This window comes from Rhinolophus ferrumequinum, chromosome 10, assembly GCF_004115265.2.
Source record: "Rhinolophus ferrumequinum isolate MPI-CBG mRhiFer1 chromosome 10, mRhiFer1_v1.p, whole genome shotgun sequence".
Taxonomy (NCBI): Eukaryota; Metazoa; Chordata; class Mammalia; order Chiroptera; family Rhinolophidae; genus Rhinolophus; species Rhinolophus ferrumequinum.
The window spans coordinates 22,502,689-22,526,453 of NC_046293.1; the positions used below are offsets into that span (position 1 = coordinate 22,502,689).

Here is a 23,765-nt window from a genome sequence, read left to right on the forward strand (position 1 = left end):
TATTATTTAACATACTTCAAGCTAGTAAAAGAACATTTCACATGCAGTAAGGTTTTGTATGTATTGAATAATAGATTCATAAGCCAGTTTCATCATGAAAATCAGCTTTAGTTTCTGTAACCAGTGTCTTACCCTGCTTTCCACCAGTTCTGTGGATGCTGCTCAGCTGATGGGAACAAAATGAACTGAGCGATTTCAGTAGAATACGTGGCTATAGGAAGATCACTTAATCATGGGGCTGCTGGCTTCATTTGATCTCAGGTGTTGGAGTGCAAGGCCTTAAACTAGAGGAAGAACGTTTCTAATGTTGTTTTATACCTTATTATACAAATAAATACAGCCTTTAAGTTTTTTCTCCTTTAGACAGACAGCTGTTTGCTGACCTCTGTTCTGTTGGATTCCAGGTGCTTTGACTGATCTCTGGGATTCTTTCTCAGTTTCTTACATTCCTATTTACTTAGAAATAATAATTTTTTTTTGGATAGCAGTTTTCAGTTTATAATGTACTTTCACACAGGACATTATCCTGCCAAAATTTAAGAACCTCACTAGCACAGAAACTGCCAGAGATCATTTCGTTCATTTTCACAACACTGTGAGAGAGACACAGAGTAAGTAGTGGCTTACACACATTTACATAGCTAGGGGGCAATTGAATCAAGGTTTGAATCCAGTGATCTTGATTCCATATTCTGTGCTCTTCACAGTGATAACATCTATTTCTTGTTTTACCATTCCCAATAGTTTTTTGTAAAGCAAAACTAAGAAACTATTATCAGGGAGCGTTGTGTGTCCTGATAACACAAAGTATTGTTGTTCTTACGAGCTCAGATGAGCTCCTACACCATTCTTAAATATGTAATTTGCTCCATGGTATAACAGCTTAGCTCCCTGGCCCGTACAGCCTACTGGAGACAGCACAGCATAGCAGTTAGCAAGGCTTTCCAAGAGTCTGCCAGACTGTGCTTATGTCCAGTTGGCTGTTGTACGCTCTAAGGCTGAAAATACTAAGGCTTTTCTTGTATTAAATTAGGCCACAAACAATACACATGCAGAAATTACTTATACTTACCTACTAATCTCTCTTTGATTTATGACTTTATTTCCCCTTTTCCACTTTTTTCTTTTTAGGTTGTCTAGACTGCTACTCAGATTGCCGGCTTTGAGACTGATGAATGCTACCATCACTGAAGAGTTGTTTTTCAAAGGTCTCATTGGCAATGTACGAATCGACAGTGTCATCCCACATATTTTAAAAATGGAACCTGCAGATTATAACTCACAAATAATTGGTCACAGCATTTGAAAGCTAAGAGCTCAGTGTAAACTTACTGTTCTTTCTCAGAACACAAGAAGACACCAAATTGAACTCTTGCTTCCAGGGCATCTAGAAATTTTACCTTTCAGTAATAACCAAAAACCAAGGTATTTTTATTTTAACTTCCTTAAGAAGAATTTTGACTGGGCAGGCAGCAGGAATTAGAATTCCCCTTCCTGTCTTATTTAAGTGAAAAAGAAATACTACGAATTTATCCTTAAGATGACATCTAAAGTCGTCACCGCTTAACTATCTAAACTACAATGTATCATTATATCATTTCATTTTGTAAAAGAAATAAATTAGTCCTTTTTTTTTTCAGAATTGTGTTTTATTCATGTTTAACTTCATTATGAGCAAGTATAAACACATAGTCATCAGCTGTCTCTGAGAATGTCCTTGAATTTCGCTCTTCTATAATATAACCCGTTTCAATTACTATGTCAAAAGATTATTTTATGCCCAATGGTGTAATAACATTAGAACCAGAGGAAATAATAATTGAATATATATATATTTTTTTTCATTTGTAAATATCATGGCACCCTTAGCATATACCGCTCTCATTGCTGGCAATGAGACATAAGTCATTCGTGATTTTAAGAGTTGACTTTTTTAGTGTTGTGTATTATTAGTTACAAGCACTTTTTATTTATGTATGTAGCAGAAAGTTATTTCTGAGAATAAGATAGGGTTCATGTTTTAATATTTTTGGTTTACTGCTGTGTTTTAAAAGTAGTAGAGACTGATTGGGCCCAAAATGTTTCAGTATTGAAAAATAGATATTAAAAGTGTCCATTCCATAAAAAGCATCTGTCCTTTCCCTCTTTTCTGATCTGCATTATAACTTCCTGACCCTTCCATGGGTTTTAGCCAATTTCTTTTAGATCATTAGAAATACATAATTTGGTAAGTAATGGATTTATCATAGTCAATCTTTGTTTTCAAGGTGAGTGAAACAATTATTTTCAAGCAGTTGATAATTTTATAAAATTTAAATTTTTAATATACAAAGGAATATGCACTGATTTTTCACTGTAAAGAGGGGAGGGCTGTTTTAATATGAGTATCAGCCTGAAGCCTTGTTATTGCCACAACAAAAGCATTTTAGACTCCTTGGATATCTACCACGATAATGTTTTCCTTAGCAAACCTGATACTGTTAAATATTTCTTTGCTCTGATTTCATGATGAATTGTTTTGGTATGTTTATTTGTTGATTTAAAAAAAACAAATACGGAGATTTTATTGCACTCAGAGTACATTTTTTATAAAGATTTTTGCAGTAGAAGAGAAGCTGAATTTGGGAGGAGGCTGTGGATTTTACTAATTATACTACTTTATAGAAAAGCTAATGTTTAAAAATATCAACTTACAGTCTTTACCAACTCATTAAGGGAAACTTTTTCCCTATTTAAAACACGATTTTTGTCAACAGGTTTACTTATAATTACCAGTTGGGAGAAACTACATTTACTACAAAATACTCAAATGAAAAAACCAGTAGGTTTATACCTTTATAAATCCAAAGAAGTAAGCCAAAGATTTAGGAAAATGATTCTTTAAAATAATGTACTATTGGTCAATTAAGACACGTGTCTTTCAGGTATTTTTCCTGATTAAATTTGTAGTTATATTTGGAAGTGTTTTTAAAACTATATTAAAATGTGACCTGCATTACAAACTTCTGTTTCCTGACAGTATATTTGATTTCAGAGTCCTATTTGTTCAGTAGTCATCCATTTGTTTGTTTGTTTGTTACACTGGTAAGAAATCTCTAGTGAGATTTATTGAAGTACTTCCAGGAAGAGAAAACTGTGGAAAACATTTCCATGCCCAATATTTTAGGATTATTACAATTCAGTTTGAAGACTTCCAGCTAAGTACTACAGATTGACTATTAATTTATTTTCTTTCTCTCCTAAAATATCAGTAAAATCACAGTAAAGTGTAACTACATAATGGCAAAATAGAAGAAATCAAAGGATAAGAGAGTTCAATAAATTTTTGGAAAACAAAATACAGGAGAGAAAAACTGACTTAGCAGAGCCAGAATCAAAGAAACTCTAATCTGAATGCCTGCAAAAGGCAGTGCAGTGAGAAAGAAGCCAGTATACCTTGCAGTATCCAGAAAAGATGTTCAGTACCCAGAGGAACCAGGTGCTCATATTCAAAGTTGGTGGTTGGGACATAGAAAAGGAAGGATTGGTTACAAGTCTACAGAATCACTGAACTACATGTCTTTCTCTACCCTTAAGTCGGGTGACTACTTTCTGTTTTTCTACCTTTTTGAGCAGGAGGCCAGAGGTAAATTCTCAGAGAAACTAACTGAAGATCATAGGATTTACAGGATACCAAGGATAACAGAAGGCTTGGATTAGATACAGGATTAAAAATGTGGATTAAGTGAAAATGTGCATTTTGAATGTGGGTTCCCTAACGGTGATCCTAGAATGCTGGCCAATCAGGTATAGGCTTCTCTGTTAGGAATTTTTTCTTCAGAGAAACTAACTGCCTCCAGAGAAAAGATCTCTAGACAGTCACTTTCGGTTGTGCCTCAGTAAGAAGCCTGACTTCCACTTTATCACTTCAGTGAAGCCCACTAATTTTCTAATCATTTATACCTGGTGTTTCCATTCAACTCCCTAGCACCTACTGTTAAATATGAGCTTAAAGCCAGGATCACCAGACATTTGAAGAAAATATCTTAATACTTAAGAGGTCAGACATGGCTGGGGCTGGGGTAGGGGCAGATATAATGCAGGAATCAGAAAAATATCCATCCCCCAATATAGTTAATATTTTGAAAGCAACTAGATGTATCCATTAAATGAAAACAGGAAGCTTTAAAGGAAAACTTGGAGCAAGAACTGCCCCTGGAAATAAAAAATGATAGCCAAAGCATTTCATTAGGAGGGTTGCAAAATAAAAGTTGTTGAGGAACTCACCCTGAAAATATAACAAAAGACAAAAAAATAGTAAGAAAAGATAAAATTAGGGAATCAAATCTGGAGGTCTTTAATAGTAAGAGTTTAAGAAAAGACGGAGGGGGTTGAGGGGAGAAAAGTGTATGGTTATAAAATGGTAATAGGAGAGATCATTGTGATAGAACTGCAGTATCTTGACTGGTGACATACAGGAATTTACATGTGATAAAATTGTATAGAACTAAACACATGAGTAAAAGTAAAACGGACATCTGAATAAGATCAGTGAATTGTGTTGTCCGTATCCTGGGGGTGATGATGATATATTGTAGTTTGCAAAATGTTATGTAACACCATTAAGAGAAACTGAGAAAAGTATAAACAGGATTTCTCACTCTATTACCTTACATCTGCATGTGAATCTATAACTATCTCAATTTAAAATTTCAGGGGAAAAAAACAAAAAACTTGAAGATAAGGAAATTATTTAGGTAATGGTCATCATTGGCTGCTAAAATCACAAAAAGTGAAACAAGCAGACACCATGTGTGCTTTCAAAGTGAAACAAGCAGACACCATGTGTGCTTTCTGATGGAATGATACCATCACATGAAATATATACTTAACAAACCCCACAAATCTGGTCAAGCACCTAGGTTTAATTACTAATGTACAGGAAATACAGGAGATAAAAGAACACAAAGACAATCGACAAAATACAGACTGGAAAACTACAAGAGAAACTGCCAATTTCTTCATCAAATAAATTGGAAGGACAAAAAAGGCAGAGTGGAGAATGCTCCCATTGTCCCATTTTCTTTTAACCCTATAGATTAAAAGAAATTTAAATGAAAATCAGTTACAATATATGGACCTTATTTGGAAAACTGTAAAAATAATTATGAAACAATTGGAATTTGAACCCTCTGAATATTTGATTATATTAAGGAATTACTTTAATGTGACATAGGGGAATATGGTTGTTTTTAAAAGTTCTTATATAATATTTCAGATACAATTTTTTTTAAATAGGAAAAAAAGTTCATGAAAGTCACAGTTCAACATAAATTCAAATGTGACATGATTCTGAGCAATTATTGATAGAGTAAAAATCTGACCCTGGTATTTTGAAGTTTTTCCTTTGGGGTTGAAAATTTAGTAGCATAAAATTAAATCCCTTTTCTGGATCTAGTCATATTACTGGATCCTTTCAATAAATAATAATTGTGTTTCAGTTTTTAAACTTACAATTACGAAAACTTGAAGTTATGATTCGAATGTAAATCTTATAAACCTTGACCTTTTAAAGAAATGATATGGTGACTGGAGCATAGAAGAGCACAGGATGAGAAGAGGTGAAGGAAGTTATGTGTTAAATTTCTCATCTCAAATAGTTGAGAATCAAGAATGTTCCAAATTGATGGGTCAAAGAATATAGGTTTTAAAGCATATTATTTAAAATCATAAAATAACCACTGGAAAATTAGAAATAATGTTCATTTATATCCTTTACTTAAAGTTTCAAATATGCACAAATTTTCTAATTTTAAATGTTTACATTTTGAACTTGAACCTTGCAACTAAAGCACCAAATCCTTGAGAGCAGATACTTAATCTTATTCTTCCTCGCTCCCCTACCTACACAGCACTAGTTACTCAAATCATTATGTGCTCAATATTAAATTCCTTAATACTATCTTGTTTCCAAAGAATTTTGAAGTAGTCTACGCCAGTCATTGGAGATGAGGAAACTGAGGTCCCCAAAGGAGGAACCTCCACCTGAGGAAGCCTAGTCTAGGTGAGTTTTCCACCACGTGCTCCTAGGAAAGTGGCCGCTCAGGGGAAGCTCCAGCTCTGCGCACGCGCAGAACCACCGCGTATCGCGCACGCGCCGGTGGGAACCTCCGCTCCCTGCTGCAGAGTGTTTCCTCCCGGTGCATTTTCAGCCGCGCACCCGGGAGGCCGGGTCTGCGGAAGAAGATGGAGTTGTTGCAGGTTCTGAAGCGCGGGCTGCAACAGGTCAGCGGCCACGGCGGCCTCCGAGGCTATCTACGAATTTTCTTCAGGTAGGTGGCCAGAGCCATGCTCTTGGCCTCTGGGCTGGACTTGCGCTGGCTGGGTTCTTGGAAAGGGGTGCGGGCTTGGGTCACCTTGGGGAAATCGCAGCTCTGGTCAAGGACAACCGGCCCAGTCTCTGCCATTCTTTCCCAGGCCGAAGTCTCAGTCCAGGGTTCTCCCAGAAACAAGACCAAAGCCAGCTCTAGAGACAGAGCTGTGATGTTGAGACAAGGGCATCTGGGCTGCACGCGCCCCTACCCTGCCTGCTTCCTGGAGAGTAATGAGCATTACCAGACACTCGGTGTGTGACCTTGGAATGGTTTTTTCCCGTTACTGGCCTTCAGTTAACTCCTGTACAGCAAGGCGTTGAACAAGGTGATCGTAATGGTCCCTACTAGTCCTGACATTTGTTGAATCAGACGAGCAGCATCGTCCGCGGAAGGCGAATTGAAGACCAAGAGTCGAGGGAAAGCCAGGACGCTCGTGTCATTTTAAGATGAAATACTTTGGCTTCCTGGTTTCCTGAAGGTTTTTGCTAACTCCAGTGCCTCATGGCCTGGGGATAGTTGATAAAAGTGGTCTTGTAATTTGAAGATATTACATCTGTATGTTGAATGTAATTTAAGTATATCAGTTGGATCCATTTATCTTGTGCTGCCTACTTGGAACTGGGGACAAGGTGAGCAGGTATTCTAGAGCGCTTACTTGAAAGCTGACTCTTCAATAGTGGGTGGTGTGAGCCTGGAGATGAAGGCTAGAAGTGTATGTCTGGTGACCATTACTAAGCATCTTCTCATTTTTCTCCTTGAAGCAGCAGCCTATATTTCTGAAAGCTGATATTCTCACTTTATTTACGTTGTGTTTTGAACAAAGAATCATTCTAAAATGTCTGTTTTCTTTTGGATATTCACAGGACAAACGATGTGAGGGTTGGTACATTAGTGGGGGAAGACAAACATGGAAACAAATACTATGAAGACAACAAGCAGTTTTTTGGTGAGTGCAGTGTGTTTTGGGTATGAATAATGGGAGTGAGATTGAGACTTGATTTGACTGTTTTCCATAATTTACAAGGAGCTTCTTCAATGAATGTATAAACCTACATATACTTTTTTGTTTAATGAGACTTTGTTATGATGTTTGTAAATTGAAATATTTTTACTGAAAATAATGGACCGTTTTTCCATCTGAGTAACTTGGATGTATCTGCAGCATTCTTTTTTGTTTGGACGTTTGTGTTTTCGTATTCAATTTTTTTTAATAGCAACACAGTATTCCACCGTATGGAAGAATCATTCTTTTTTCAACCACGTCACTAGTGATAGACATTTAGATGGCCTTCAACTTTTTGCTGTTAGAAACAATGCAGTGAAATTGCCTGTAACTACATCCACATTTATTTGTTTAAATATTCCAAGAGTAAATTTCTGGAAGTGGAATTGCTGAGTCTGAGTATGCACATTTAAAATTTTAATACACGTATAGCGAGATTGTTAAGGCTCAGCTCTATCATGGTCTAACTCAATGAAACCTTTCCCAAGGTTTCCTCCATCTGTCTTCACGTTCCTTTGCCTCCTTGGATGATAGTTTACTTTTAGTTACTTATTCTTAAGATAGATTTATCTAATAGAAGAAGTAAATCCTGACTGAAATCTGTATAACTATCATTTATAATATTTGCTTACTGTGTATAATCACCAATTTCCCAAAGGATTTCTGGTGGTCGTTTAAAAATATTTATATGGAAACATATAACTCAAGTATGACTGCTGTGAATACATTTCTCCTGCCCCAGTCACAAGAGGAGCACTTTCTGTCCTGCATACCCTGACTGGCTGGGAATACATTCATCTACCCTCCTCGCCACTCCTTTGGCAGGTGGGCTGAGGGAGAAGCAAGGGTTCACCACTGTAGGAAAGGCCTGAGCCCCACCCACAGCGTGAGTGAGCTGTGTGGCAGCCTCCAGGATGTTGCTAAAGCTTGCCATACATGTCCTGGAGCTTGCTCTCACTCATATACCCAGGGTACTGTTCCTCTAACGTTTCTCTTAAGGTAAAGCACATTAAAGTCTTGTCTTAATAAAAGGGTTGTCTTCTTTGATATTATGCAATTATGCTTTTTTAAAGGTGGTGGTTATTTTCTCCACATCTTTCTAAATATTAATCTTTCTACCAGGCCGTCATCGGTGGGTTGTATATACTACTGAAATGAACGGCAGAAACACATTCTGGGATGTGGATGGAAGCATGGTGCCCCCTGAATGGTAAGCTAAGTCAACATTTTCTTTTATTTGGCTTGTCAATATTTGTTTCATTACACAAATATTTGTTGAACATCTATTTATAAGGTAGTCAGTGGTGTTCTGAACGCATCTTTCCCAGTTATGATGACTGTGTAACAGGTTACCCTAAAACTTAGTGTCTTAAAACAACAGTAGAGTTTATCTCTCATATATTTTTACTGGGTCAAGAGTTCAGACGAGACACACTCGGGGTGGCTTATCTGTGCTCCAGGATGTCAGGCCTCACTGAAAGATTCAAAGGCTGAATATTGGAATCATCTGAAGACTTGTTCACTTGACACCTGGCATTTGATGCTGGCTGTCACCTAGCTGGGGCACAGCTGGGGCACTGGGTTGGAATACCCTCTTGTAGCCTGGGCTTCTTCAGGAAAGTGCTCTGAGAGAGAGAGAGAGAGAACTTTGTCTGACTTAGTCTTGGAAATCATCCAGTATCAGTTCTGCACTCCATTTTCCATTGGTCGAGACAATTAGAAAACTGCCCAAGTTTAAGACAGAAGCTAGACCCTATCTCTTGATGGAGATTTGTCATCATCACATTACATGTTGCGATATATAGTGGTATGGCTGTCTTTGGGGAAAAAACACTGTGTCACAGTACCATTTGGCTGTGGCTGAAGGGAAAGGCAGAAAGGGCTCTGGTTCTGATCTTATTTGGCAGTTTGACCTTAAGCAAGTTCCTTAATCTCTCTGGGGCTTGGTTTTTCTCACCTGTAAAACGAGAGCCCCCAAACTTCTTAGATCTCTAAAAACTATGATTTTATAATATAGCCATTTTAAAGTGAAATCCTAAAAGCTCTTAACTTGAATTACCAATTTTATATAAAATGTTTCACAGCAAAATACTGATAGCTATTCTATAGATTGCTGATAATAATACCATTTGGTTGATACACATTTAAACTTTGAAGATTCTTTCCAGTTAGTCTAGAAAATTTCACCAAAAACTAGAAATAAGTGTATCACGTTAACTGTAACATTTTATTTTAGCCAGACTTGCTCATCAGAAATAGTTTCGGGCTCTATTGGGTAGAAACTGGGATAATCTCAGAGTATTCACTTCCATTCTAAGGACTCAGTAGAAATCCAGGCATGTCACATAAGTGAGTGAAGTGTTGGATGTGAGACAATGGGAAGTAGTGGGGACGATAGTGAACTGAAAAGCACACGCTCCATCAAAGAGGTCAGTAGCCCTGTTCATCGCTCCTCAGTTCTGTCAGCTGAGAATTTGCCCAGGGGTTTCTAGATGCGATTTTTTTTTTTTAATTTATTGGGGTGACAATTGTTAGTAAAATTACATAGATTTCAGGTGTACAATTCTGTATTACATCATCTATAAATCCCATTGTGTGTTCACCACCCGGAGTCAGTTCTCCTTCCATCACCATATATTTGATCCCCCTTACCCTCATCTCCTACCCCCCACTCCGCTTACCCTCTGGTAACCACTAAACTATTGTCTGTGTCTATGAGTTTTGTTTTTTTGATTTGTTTTTTTTTTCCTTAGACGTTTATCATTTATATCCCTCACACTCTGGGCCCCCCTCCCCCCATCCACTATCTCTCTGACATCGCTCCGAGCCATCCCATTTCCACTATCTCCACTCCCAATGCTGTACTCTGCCTCTTGTAAATGTATACATACCTATATATACATATATATATATATAATATTATAGTTGGCATTCATTATTCTTCAGCTTCAGGTGTACAGTGCAGTGATCCGGCATCTACTAGATGCGATTTTTTAAAAGAAAGTGGAAATCTGTATTTCATTGTGCAATTTCTTGTTTTTTAAATGTTAATTTAAGATATTTGTCAACTTAAATACAGCACTGTCCAATACATGATGGAATGTTCTTTGCCTGTGCTGTCCAGTAGGGTAGCCACTAGCCACGTGGCCCAGAGCACTTTGAAATGTGGCCAGTGTGACTAAGGAAATGAATTTTTCATTTTTTAAAAATTAAATAGGCTACTTGATTGGACAGAATAGTTTTTTTTTTTTTTAATATTGTGTAAACTAAGCAAACGTGTTTGTGAGATTTCATCTACAACCAGTTTTCAGCGTCTGATATAACTAATTGGACTAATTAGGAATGTTGTAGTTTGAAAACATGATACTGGATTTTGTCTTAAAATTCATTGGCTTTCAGCAGCACTGAGGTACATTTGAAGCTGGATTTTGTGTTCTTTCTAATGGGAAATAATAACCTATGGTTCTGTTAAGCTCTAAGGAGCTGTGATTTTAGGTTTAGTGCTATCTACCTTCTCAGAAGAGGCATTCTGTATGTCAGGGGCACAAGTTGAGACCAAGGTCTCAAAGCAGAATGTTGGCTTTAGGAGGTGAAGTGTCCTAGTTTTTATTTGTTTAGTTGATTGTTTTTTTCGGAGGAGTGGGATTGGTCCTGGGAAGATGTGGAAGGCTGGTGGGCTGTCTTGTTCATGTTGAGATCTATTTCCTTCAAAGAAGTCATCTAACATCAGTGCTCATGGTTTGTATTTTGGGAGATGGAGGAATGGAGGGTGGGGGAGGGAACTGACTTAAATTATGAGAGATGAAACATTTAAAATTATAAAATAGTGAAAAATCTGAAAAGATACAAGTACTATTCAGCCAAGCAAATCCTTTTATATAATCTGATACCACATGAAAAAGAAGTGAAAGCTGTGGAAGACATCACTCTGGCAGGTGCCTGAGGGCCACTGAAGATTCAGAGCTGAATTTATCCGTGGAGTGGAGCCTCCTGAGGGCTGAGCACCTTTACTGACTCTTGTGTGTAAGGGAAGTTTGAAGGCCTGGGACCAGTCATTGTAGGGAGAGGTGATGATGGACAAGCTCGGCTGTTTGTTTCTCAGACTCCCTTTTGCTGTTATACATTGTGCAATTCTAAATCTGGATTCTTACCTTTGGTTTGACTCACGAATAAATTTGAACTTGAGTTGATTTATCTTTAATTAGAGAGCCAAGTATTATCTTATACACAGAGTAATGAATAACAAATACAATTTACATCTTTATTCATTCAAATAACTATTTTTTGTGTTCTTACCAGGTGCTAAGAACGTTTGTAGGCACAGAGGATACAACAATGAATAAAACAAAGTTGTTGCTCTTATGGGAAGAAGTAGAAAAACAAATATGTTATATATTTTAGGCGACAATAAACACAGGCAAATAATATGAAGCTGGCATTCATAAAGACAAAGAGCAGGGGTGGGTCAGGGGGCTGTTTTTATGCTGGGGTAAGGAAAGACTTCTTTGAGGAAATACCATTTGAAGAGGAGAGGGAGGAGGAGTGGGGTGGGGAATGAAGACTCCACGCAGCCAGAACGAACCACAGGTGCAAAAGCACTGTGTGTTTGAGATGTATCGCTTGTATGCAAAGAAAGGCCTTGTGGCCAGTTAGCCTGAAATGGAACGAGTGAGGGGAAAATGTTAGGAAATGAGGCAGGAGAAAAACGTAGGGCCCAGATCATGTAGATCTTATGAGTCATGTAGACACTTAGGCTTTTTTTCTAAATTTCTTCGGAAGTCATTGGAAAGTAACATAGGATATAATCTGTTTTACAGTTGTTTTTTTTAAGTTGGAAATAATCCCAAACTTTCTGAAAAGTTACAAGTATTTGAATCATTTCAAAGTCAGGAAATTACTAACGATACACCACTACTGTCTAATCTTTAGACTCCGTTGAAATTTCGTCAATTGTCCCCACAATGTCTTTTACAGTAAGATCTATCATGTATTTTATGTGCATCTCATATCTCTAGGCTCTTTCACACTGGATTGGTTCCTCAGCTTTCCTAGATTTTTATGACCTTGACACTTTTGAAAATTACAGGCCAGTTATGTTGTAGAACATCCCTCAATGTGGGTTCGTCCAGTGTCTCCTTATGACTAGATTCAGGCTTTGCATCTTTGGCAGAAATGTCACAGAAGCAATGTGAGGTTCTTGTTGCCTTCTGTTAAATCTGTCTCATTACACTTTTGTCACTTTATCAGTCTGCGGGGTTTCTCCACTCTGAAGTTACTTATTTTCTCTTTGCAATTAATTAGCATTTTTGTGGGGAGATACTTTGAGATTATGTAACTATCTCATTGCTCATCAAACTTTCAATCTATTCATTTATTTATATCAGTATGATCTCTTATTTTAGTCAGTGGGTTGTAGTAAGTTACCACACTGGTTCTTTTATTGATCACGTTGAACTCACTTGGACTAGTGGGAACTCATTCAACCCATTGAGCTGCATTTGGAGTCCTTTGGAAATGTCCCCATCATTCTTAGAGCACGTTTTTGCTTTCTGACAAAAGATGTTGCAGGTTCATCTTGTATTTTCTCTGCCGCACCCATGGAAACAGCCATTTCTGTGAGGAGCCCTGTGATTGTTTGGTTTTCTTGCTTGCTGTTTTCTAGTGGAGAATGGTGTTTAAAAACTAAGATCTGAGTGTACGCTATTGCTCGTTGTAATGGGGGGGTCACTGCTCCCAGACCCTCTCAGTGGACAAGCCAGGGAATATATGTAACAACCGTGTGTGTGTCCATTGCTATTATGTCTTTTTCTGTATGTATATTGAAAACTATAATTTCATGGCAATGCCACTGATTCCAGTCCAACACTGGTTACATTCTAGTTTTCTCCCTTTCCATATTTATATTATTTTTTCCTTAATATAGTTACTTATTTGATCAATTCCACTGTATGTAACTAAGTTCCCATGGCTGCCTTCCTGCCTTCCTCGCTGGACTTCCTCCTTACCCCACTTTGCCTCCAACACCCCGCACCTGTTACCATCCTCACTGTGTGGACACGCTCGTCTCCCCGGAAGGCCCTGACACCTCACTGGGCTGCGGCAGCACTCCACCTCCCCAGCTGCCCACCCCAATGCCAAGCACAGGCCTGGCTTGCTGGGCCCCACCTCGTGGCTTTTAGACGCCGATATTTTTAAAGCATCTTTGTGGTTGCTGTGAATAGAGGAAGGGAGCTAAGTGGAAGTAGGCTAATGACTTGTGAGACTAGATTTAAAAAGACTGGCTTCCCTCTTGCGTGTTCTCTTTCGTTCACTCTCACGTTGCCTGCTCTGAGGAAGCCAGCTGCCATGCTACGAGGTGGCCTTGTGGAGAGGCCCACATGAGTGAGCTTGAGAGCAAATCTGAGCTCTGTCTACAGCCTTGTGAGTGAGTGTGGCAGTGGGTCCCTCCCAAGGCAAACCTTGAAATGACTGCAGCCCCAGATGATACCTTGATTGTCACCTTGTGAGACACCCTAAGCCATGGCATCCAGCTAAGCGGCACTCAAATTCCTCACCCACAGAAACGGTGAGATAATGTTTACTGTTTGAAACTAAATTGCGGATAATCTTTTATACAGTAATAGTAGCAGATAATGATACAATCCCAAATCTCACAACCTGCATCACTAACACCTTATCTCCGGCCCAGACAACTATACAAATGGTCCTCCGTTTGATCGTGGAGGCCGTCGGAGAGGCTGCTACCACAGGGGTGCATTCTGAGTAAGATGGAGGGAACAGGATTAGCTGACAGATTGGGTTCTGAGAGAAAAAGGAGGCAAGGATGACTTCAAGATTTTTGGCCTCAACTACTTAGTGGTACGTTTACTGAGATGAGGAAGATGGGATAGGGTGGGGGCGGCGGGCGGGAAGCAGAGTTGGAAAGCAGGAGTGCTGCTGTGTTCACCTGAAGGTCAGGGTAGAGGCTGGTGCTGGAGAGAGGGCGTCAGTGTGATTTCAGCTGGTGTAGTGTACAACTGAGCTTCATAAATTAGGGGTAAAGGGTTACAAGAATCTGACCTTTGGTTAAATGCTCGGTTACCCTGGAAACCACATTAGATTGTACCAACCATATTTCTCCATTCAATTGCTCCTTGGTTGGCAAATTGCATTTGGATTGAGAGGAATTAGAACTGCCTGCTGAGTTAGCTATGTTTGGGCTTCCCTGTGTTGCTGCTCCTAGAACTGGCGTGTCCCTGCGGGGATGGGAAGCCTGAAGCTGTGCCTCAGGAGCTGTTACTAGAGATGGGAGCTCCTGTGGGGCATGAAGCTTCTAAGTCGGGCAGCTCCTGCACTGCCTGAGGCCGCTCCCGTCTCCCTTGAGCCTGTGCTGTATCATTTAAGGAGTCAAAGAAAATCACTCCTGGATGGCTGGGTGAGCTGTCATCTGCAAGAACTGCTCCCGGTGAAAGGGATACCCGACGCTGTCCAGCTGGCGAGCGGTGGTTCCCGTCCTCGGTCCTTCGGAGTCATCTGATGCCAAGTGTGGGATACCTGAGTCTGTTCCGTAGCTGCACAGTCTCACCTAGAAAAGGATTTCCCTCCAGAAGCATCAGTGTTTAGGGTAGAATCAGGGAATATCTTTAATGAACTTCTGTGATTCAACTTAATATTCTCTAATCTCGTGGGAACCTTAGAAATCCTGTGGGAAATGAGTTCATTTGATCCATCTTGTGTCTAGGCCTCCATTTCTTTGAATCTGTCGGCAGCCATAAGGCTGCGAGGTCTACCAATAGATGAACAAAAGATGTGCATGGAGGTGCAAAAGTCTGGGCCAGGCAGTGGAGCTACACATACCTTGAAAATCAAAAACTTATTGCCTAGAACCTAACACAGCACTCAGCTTACAAAAGTGTATCATTCAGCAAATATTTATTGAGCACCCCACTGCGTGTTAGGCACCGATGTGGATCCACATTCATAGTAGTGAGCACACTATGGTCTTTGCTCCCTTGGAGTTATCGTCACTTAATGAATGCTAGCTGGTACACTAATATGTACTATAACTGACTGTCAGTTTTCTTTGTTACAGAATCTTCATTTTCTTATCTAAGTTTCATAGTACTTTATGGGATCAGCGATGAGATTTTTAATTCCCTCAGGAATTTATATTGGTTTAACTTGATTGAATAGAATACTCAGAGTATTTCAGTTTGTTGCAAATACTTGCTAAATACCACTTCTGATTGCCTTTAATCTTATCTTTAAGTTAGCTAATTGCGCCCATCTATACAGTAACACACAAAAGTCTTTATTTTCATTTTTATTGTAGTAACCTAAGTAAGTAATAAGTGTCTACATAAAATTTGACAAAGTAAAATATTGTTGGTAAAAAAGGTAGAAAGTTTGGGCTATTTTATGCATAGTAGTATAAAATTATTGTTTTTTATTACATCCGGAGAAACAAAGATGCCTTTTTGTGGTTTGAAGTATTAGAACTCTGAAATCCTTTGAACCAAGTTTTAAAAAAACATGGCTTGGCTAGATTTTTCTCTACTGTGTATTTACTTTTTTCCCCCACTGGGTGGCACCTTCTGTTCATTTCTAGGTAAGATAACATGTCTTCTTCCTCCATGTAGTACATCATTCTCTCCTCCTTGTATATTGATTTTTCTTATTAAAATTAATTATTAAATTACTCAAGTAACAGATACATTCTTTGTAAAATAGTAGTGTATGTTAAACTACTTTTAACACAAAATAACTTTGTCCTCAGATTTTTCCAGTGCCATGGTGAAATTAACAGATATTTTTGCTCTTGTAATGTTAATTTATTTATACCCTTAGCATTATTATGGCAAGCTTCTTTTCAATTGGCATAAGTTCTAGAAGCCTTTGTAGAGAAACAAGGTGGCAGGTGGGGGTATTACTCAGAAATGATAGAGAGGAATCAAGGATGACTCATAGGTTTGGATAATTATCTGGTGGTATTGTTGGTTCGGATGGGAAGACTGGGAGAAGGGTAGGTTGTGGGGTGTGGAGGATTGGAATCAAGCCTCTTTTTTGGATGCAGTGAGTTTGAGATACCTGTCGAAAATCCAAGTGGATATGTTAAGTAAACAACGATATATAAATCTGGAGCTTAGGATAGAGGACAGCAAAGAGTGAGAAGTAGCTAACAAGGTAAGAGGAAAGGCAAGAGAGAGTAGCATTTCAGCATGGGAAGGCTAGCTGTAATTGTTGCCAAGAGGTTGAATAAGATAAGGACAGAGCAGTGTCCTGCTGATTTGGCAATATGAACTTCATTAAATCTAAATGGAATCTGTTCTTGACAAAAATGAAAGGGATCAGAAAAGTTTAGAGAATCTGGCAGGGGTCGGGGATAATTACATAGCCCCTTAAGAGACAACCACTGTCAACATTTGGCATATTTCCTTTTAAATAATTTTTTATGTAGTTGTTTGTGTACATAATCATATTCAGTTTTATTTTCTGTTTTATTATGGGACAGGTGGTGTTTTAATAGTCTTTTATTATTGTACTTTCTACCAGTTTGTATACCATTCTAATGTTTGAGACTTTAATGCCTGGTAATGTCAGCCTTCCTGATTGTTGTGGGTTTACAAAATTTTCTTAGACTTTCAGCTGATCCTTAGAGTTATAATTGCCAAAACCTACTGGGATTTTGATTCAAATTGCATTTCATTAAAAATTATAGTTACTGAGCTAAAAAGTTTGAGTTGGCTATTTTGTAATAACTATCTTTGTTTTTTAAATTTGTTAAATCCTATCCTGGGGTTAGATTGGCTCTCAGGATTTTGGCAGATACTTAGATACTGTCATAATCCTAACTCTGTTTTCATCTACTGATTGTAATTTTAATTTCTGACCAATGGTTATTTTCAGCCATTGAGAAGCTGTGTTCAAGCCTCAGCTCTGTAATATCCATGTTATGGGACCTTGTGAAAGTCATTTTAATTCTGTTTTCTCAGTTTTTAAATATGGACTATTAAATAAGTGACTAAGTGATATGTGTGAGAATATTTCGTAAACTAAAGTGGAATGGAGTAATAATAGTTTTAGTATGGTGAATATTTTTACTTAAAAAAAAATCAGGACTTTTTCTTTAGTCTTTCTTTTTTTTTATAGAAGGCCTCACATATTTATCACTGAACCAACCTACTAGTGCAGAAACATATTAAGAGAAAACCTATTTTTCCCATAATTTCCCAATAAAACACACCCAACTTTCAGTGCCATGGTTAAGATCCAAGCAACCCCGACACAGCATAAATATGTGGTGTCATCCCTTTGCGATTTCTTATGGACCCAGCTTCGTTCTACTCCAGTTCTCTCCTTGGAGTTGTACCTGATTTTATTACCGGTTTTCATTTGAATCCATTGGGGAATGGGCCGATCCTGCTTTTGTTTCTTGGCCAGGAACCACTTGATCCTGAAAGTCTTGTGAGAGGACATGGCGAGGAAAAATCAACCGCACGCCCTACGATGGCAGCAAAAAAGAGAGCTTACATTTATTTTTTGAAAAACTGAAAAATATGCGGCATCTCTAGGCTAGTGATGTTAAGTGAAAACATCTGAAACATGAACATTATGGCCAGAAACCAGCCTTGATTCCCAAAATTAATAAAGTATATTATCCAAGGAGAAGAAAGATTCAAAACTGCCTGTGTTTTGTTGTTCACTGTTATTTGGTAATGTTTTATTTCTGAGAATTTTCTGAAAGACAAAATTAAACTTTTTTATCTTTGTTATTAATACCAATCTTAAAGACAGTTTTCATTTGCGATGATTTTTTAAAATCTTTTATATGGTATATATTTTATTTTTCTTAAATTTCCTGTTAGGCTGTTTTATTCTTTCATCACAAATAAATCCGTTCATTTTGCACTTAAAGTGAAGTAGTATATTTTCAAAGAGGGGGAAAGTTTTCCTTCTCTGTTTTTTGATACACTTTTTCCTCTTATACAACTGAAAATAGTATCAACCACTTATGGGACTTCTTTTCATTTGAGTTGTGTTGTAATTTTGATTTCATGTCTTTGTTTCCAGTTATTTTGATACAACTTTCATGTATTTGATTACTGAATTTTCCCCAAAATATTGTATATTTTCTGTTAGGCACAGCTAGAGGAATGAGTCACAGGAGACCAAAACTGGTGTAGTAGAATTTATTTGGCATGTTTGAACAGTGGGAGGTCAGGTTAGAAAAGACCATAACCTCCCGGAGCAGGAGGGGTATGGAAGTTTATAAGGGGAGGTAAATACGGCTGTTCCTCTTCTATGCTTCAGGGCTTTTCGTTGCATTGTTCATCGCAGCTGAGGGTTTCCAGGTGTGACCATGTTTTCTCGGTCCATATCCTGGTTCCCATGCCGTTGTCCGGGAATGTTCAGGTCTGTTGATCCTGGGCTTCTGTGAGAAAAAGACAAGACAGCAGGTGCACTCAAGCTGGGAGCAAGACAAGATGGGTTCTGAGATAAGATTGTTTCTATTCAGCACGTTCCAGGTGGTTTCTCCAGGCCTGGGGCGGTTTCTAGAAGCTCCTGACCTAACATTTTCATTATGTTTCTCTTTTGTGTTTATAACTTTCCGCCTTTCTGCCAATCTTCTTATTTGTAGTTTCACTGGCTTTATCATCAAGTTGAAGTTATTTTATATTTTGCACTTTAAGATAATAACAGTGATAATAAAATTGCAGTGGCACTAATGCCAGCTCTAACAGTTTTCTAGACAGTGCTTAGTCCACTGACATCTTTAGTTAATTGGAATAAAAATGAACCAGCTGAAAACCGATTTCAAAATCTCGCTGGTATGGAAATCTAAAAAGTATGACTTACTTAGCCTTTATTTAATAATAATTATAACAGAAGGGTTGTATTAGCCTAGCAGATAATAACATTTTCTTGTTTCTTATAGTTCTTCCACTGCCACAATGAGAATAAATTGTTTACTTATCCCAAGTCTTGCTAGTAGCCTTACTGGTTAAACATTGTCAGATTTTAGGTTAAAAAATATCTTTTCATTTTCTTGAGCATTTTCTATTTCTCTGTGAGATCTTCAATTCCTCGTTTAAGGAACTGAAAGAGACACAGAAAAGCTTTGAACCTTAGTTCCGTAAATATTTTAACCTTCAGGAGTATGACAACAATTCTTTGAATAAAATTTTTCTTTACGTAGGCTGACTCAACAAAGTAAAATATTTCTGCTGTGCCTTAAGTTTGCATAAAGCAACTGGGTTTTGACAGCCTGTCCCTCCTTTGAGTGGCCAGTGGAGCCTGTCTCGCCAGCAACATCTCACAGGGCTTCAGAGCTCATGTTAGTCGTCGTGCTTTGGGTCCAGGTCACTTTCACTAATCCTCTGTTTCCTTTGGAGGACGTAACAGAGACATCGGCACAGTGTGTACAGGACAGACTTCTTCATTCTTCACTGTGTTAGCTGATCATGACACAATTATCTGTAGCCACAAATATAACAGCAGCAGTAGTATTTTATCTCTGTACTTAATGATTTTAGTCACCTAGCTATATCTATAAATTACTGCTGGCGAATTTTCTTTTTTTAATAAATTTCATTGGGGAATGTTGGGAAACAGTGTTTTTTCCCAGGGTCCATCAGCTCCAAGTCAAGTCGTTGTCCTTCAATCTAGTTGTGGAGGACGCAGCTCAGCTCCAAGTCCAGTCGCCGTTTTCAATCTTAGTTGCAGGAGGCGCAGCCCACCATCCCATGCGGGAATTGAACCTGCAATCTTGTTGAGAGCTCGGCTCTAACCAACTGAGCCTCCGGAAGCTGCTGGTGAATATTCTTGTACTTACATAGCATCACAATTTTTCTTATTAACTTTAGTCTTAATTTTACTGAAACCTCGTCCACTTGCCCTTTTCTCTGTAGCTGGGCAATCTTTTTTCTGTTCTTGGAGCTGCAGTTCTATGCCTGTCCCCTTATTCCCTTTTTCTCATAGGGTAATCTCTGTCGTGTGAGCTCCGAGCCGTCAGGGATCCGGAGTGAATTCTCTCTCCTCTTCCTTTCCCGTATAAGCTCATCTTGGATTCCTGCTCACTTCTACCCTTTGTCCCTTGGATATTGATTCTTCCTTTCTCTGTCATTAGAGAGACATTCCTCTGTGTACCTCAAGGAAGCACCAGCTTTGTTCTTTAGGCCAGATTTCTGGCACCTCCCTGCAGATATCCTTTGAAATTAAACGTTTAAACACTTAAAGCTGATAGACTTGTGAACTTCGGGCTGTGATTTAAAAATTTTGATATAACAAATTGTATGTTCTCCAGTGTTCAGACTTGAACTTGAATTTAAGATGCATGCAGAGACCCTCTTCTTCAGCATTGGGTTTCAGACTACAGCTTCATGAACCAGAGCAACCTGAGCACACGGAAACTCCAGAATCATCTTCTAGCATCTCATAGCAATACTGTATTTCATCGATTTTGAAACATTTTTATTTCTAAAATTAGGATACATAGTTTAATCAATAGCGTCATAATTTAGTTGGCAGCATTTTCTTTCTTAGACATACATAAAATAATGGAGCATCTAAAAATTGACCGTTTTCTAGATTTGATGAAATACAGTAATGGTAGTAGCGGTAGCTAACATCTGTTGAGTACCTACTATGCACGGAAACTTTTCTAGCTGTTTTATCATTGAATCCTTATACCATCCTTAAGAAGTAAGGATGTTCAGATGAAAAAACGAAGGCATAGAAAAGTTGAGCTGGTAAGTGATGGAGCTAAGATTTGAGCTCAGTGAACAAAAGAGCTGCAGAGCTGCCCTCTTAACCCTCCTGCCACTGTGCTGCCGTCTCTTCATAACTGTCTTTTTTCCCCTCTCTAAGGCATCGTTGGCTTCACTGTATGACTGATGATCCTCCAACAACAAAACCGCCGACTGCTCGTAAGTTCATTTGGACAAACCATAAATTCAATGTGAGTGGCACTCCAGAACAATATGTACCTTATTCCACCACTAGAAAGAAGATTCAGGAGTGGGTCCCACCTTCAACACCTTACAAGTAAAGAAAATGAAAAATAATTTAAACATGTAAAATACGGGGCTTTTCATGTAATTGCACTTTTACTGCTTATTGTTAACTTGATTAAAATTGTTTAAGTGATGCCTTTTGTGTCTTTTTGCCTTTTGTCATTTATCAATTGCAAAATAGAAGCTTACAAACAAGGGTAACTGAAGTAGACTTCTGTTGGGGTGGCTGCCTGGTTCCTGGGTCCTCCTTGCCCCATCTTCATGACCCTGCCTCACTACCATAGCTGATCGATAGGGGAAGACCTGAAGCTGAGCTCGGCCCAACAGATTTTCTCGTGGGAATTTGAGACAGAGAGGTAAAGAGTCATCAGAGCTGGATGGCTTTTATGTTAGTTCTCTCTAAGGAGAAGGTTATCAGAGATTTCCTGTTTCCTGAGCTTCGCTTCTTTCATAGTTTATTTGGATCTGTGAACTATCCCAGGATCCATCCAATGTACTATTTCTTTAAGTTAACTAGGGTCACTGATTTGTTGTTACTGTTGTTGCAAACAAAAGAACTTTAATATTCAAACTGGTCCCAGAGAATGGGTTGTAGGCAAAAGACGTTCAGGGAAATGAGGGATCTTTGGAATTGGTTGTGTTTGGGTAGGATGAAAGGCAGTCCCACATCCCTCTGTATTCTGGATAGAAAGCTAACAGCTTCAGTAATCAAACAGCTTATCAAGTTACCAGGATCCATAACCCCCCTGAGGGTAAGTTCCTTGGATACTGGTTAGTAGCCACCGTAGAACAATGAGGATGATGGGAGAAGAATGCAAGGATTGTGCAGGATAGTTGCTTCAAGGGCGCTGGACAACTAAGGGAGAGAGTGAACCTCGTTTCCCAAACCTCAAGTCATGGAGGGAAACTGCGCAATTATATGACCTAGCTACCTAACCTCAGGTTTCCTACATGAAAGGTAAGGGATAGAGTGGGATCCTGGTTGTTGGTGAGGGATATCTGGGAGGAGACAGGATGGCCTTGGTTGCACATTAGTCACCTAGGGCGATTTTTAATCTCTAGAGGCTCCCGTTATTAAACCAGCATCTCTGAGGGTTCTACCCGCCCCCCACCACCACCACCTGATGACTCCATTGCTGCTAAGGCTGGGAACTACTGAGCTAAAGAAAACACCAAACTAGTTCTTCCGAAAATAAAAAACTAAAGTTTTCTCACATCCTCATCGCTGAGTATCCCTTACTCAGCTGGATCAGATTGAACTTGGTGCCCTCTAGAGATACTATTTTCTATGTGCTGTTTGGGCAACTGTCTGTAGTTTGCTGATTGACCGCTTCAGGGCAGGGCCTGCGAGAGACAGATTTTACATGCTCTATCCACCTGCCAGTTCACTGCATTTTCTGTCAGGCCTAAAACATTGCTTTCTAATGTCGTTAGGAATAGGCTGGCAAGGGAAGCTGGTGAGCAACTAGAAGTTCGGTCCTGGCTTGCTGTTCTTTCTGGATCAGGTATGTTGGACGCTCACCTGGTAGGAGAAAAACAGGTGTGGTCTTTAGGGGAAGGGAACACGTGGAAAGAAGCGGTAAATAGGAAATGTCTGATCTGCGCAATCTCTGACTGGTAAGTAACCTTCGGGTTTCCGGGAATGAAAGCCACGGGCAGCTACCTTAGGTTTTAACCCGATTTTTTTTCTTATGCCAACTTTATAGGTCGAGGAGCAGACACTTGAATCAGGCTGGAAGATCACGGCTTCTATCTTAATTCCTAGACCTGAGGTGGTTCTCAGGCTAAGAACCCTTGATTAAGGGCTATGCTATCCTAATAGAAAAGTATATTATGAACCTTCCACCCTAAAAAGTACCTCTTTAGATGATGTGTACTTGGAAAAGAGAAATATCCAAAGTTTTTAGGGATCAGTGGATACTTGTTCCAAGTTAGCACCAACTTTGGGGGGACTGAGAACCCTTTGGCCCCTGGTACGAGTAGAGGCTATGGGAAGAAGATTGAACCCCATTTACTGTAAGGCCAGTGGCACACTGAACTCTCCCCTGGTCCCATCCATGGTTTACTTCCTCAGTACCTGCGTGTAGATAGGATGCACACCCTTTGCAGAAGCTCGACGTTGGCTCCCTGCCCTGAGGAGTGAGTATTTCCGTGGTAGGAGGGCCAAGGGGGAGCCCCTGAAGCATTCTCCCCGCCAAAATAATAAGGGGAAAGCAGCGCCTCTGTAATTGGGGTAATTACAGAGGTTAGCACAACCTTTGAAGAGCAGAAAGATACAGATGTGGTGATCTGTCATAGCCCCAAAGGCACAGTGTCCTTCCATTTGACCAGTGAGAAAGATTGATGGGTCTTGGAGAATAACTGGACTCTCCATTAAAACATAATCTTGACTGATACAAATTCGAGTTGCTGTTCCTG

General features: G+C 39.1%; 2 protein-coding genes across 6 annotated transcripts in view; both read left to right on the forward strand.

The window, feature by feature from the left end:
- The window catches only part of NR2C1 (nuclear receptor subfamily 2 group C member 1), a 39,928-nt gene extending 37,004 nt beyond the window's left edge, over positions 1–2,924 (forward strand). For 4 of the 5 annotated variants that reach the window (XM_033116570.1, XM_033116571.1, XM_033116569.1 and 1 more), the window contains one exon: positions 1,132–2,924. In XM_033116570.1, coding sequence (XP_032972461.1) covers positions 1,132–1,306 — 175 coding nt within the window. In that variant the 3' untranslated portion in view covers positions 1,307–2,924. The remainder of the gene's footprint in view (positions 1–1,131) is intronic. The other variant, XM_033116568.1, reaches the window with a different exon arrangement.
- A 3,231-nt stretch (positions 2,925–6,155) lies between these two features.
- Positions 6,156–21,481, forward strand: NDUFA12 (NADH:ubiquinone oxidoreductase subunit A12). The gene is made up of 4 exons (XM_033118449.1): positions 6,156–6,311; positions 7,217–7,299; positions 8,479–8,566; positions 21,202–21,481. The coding sequence occupies exons 1-4, from the start codon at positions 6,226–6,228 to the stop codon at positions 21,380–21,382; spliced, it is 438 nt and encodes a 145-aa protein (XP_032974340.1). The 5' UTR covers positions 6,156–6,225; the 3' UTR covers positions 21,383–21,481.
- Positions 21,482–23,765: the final 2,284 nt, after the last annotated feature.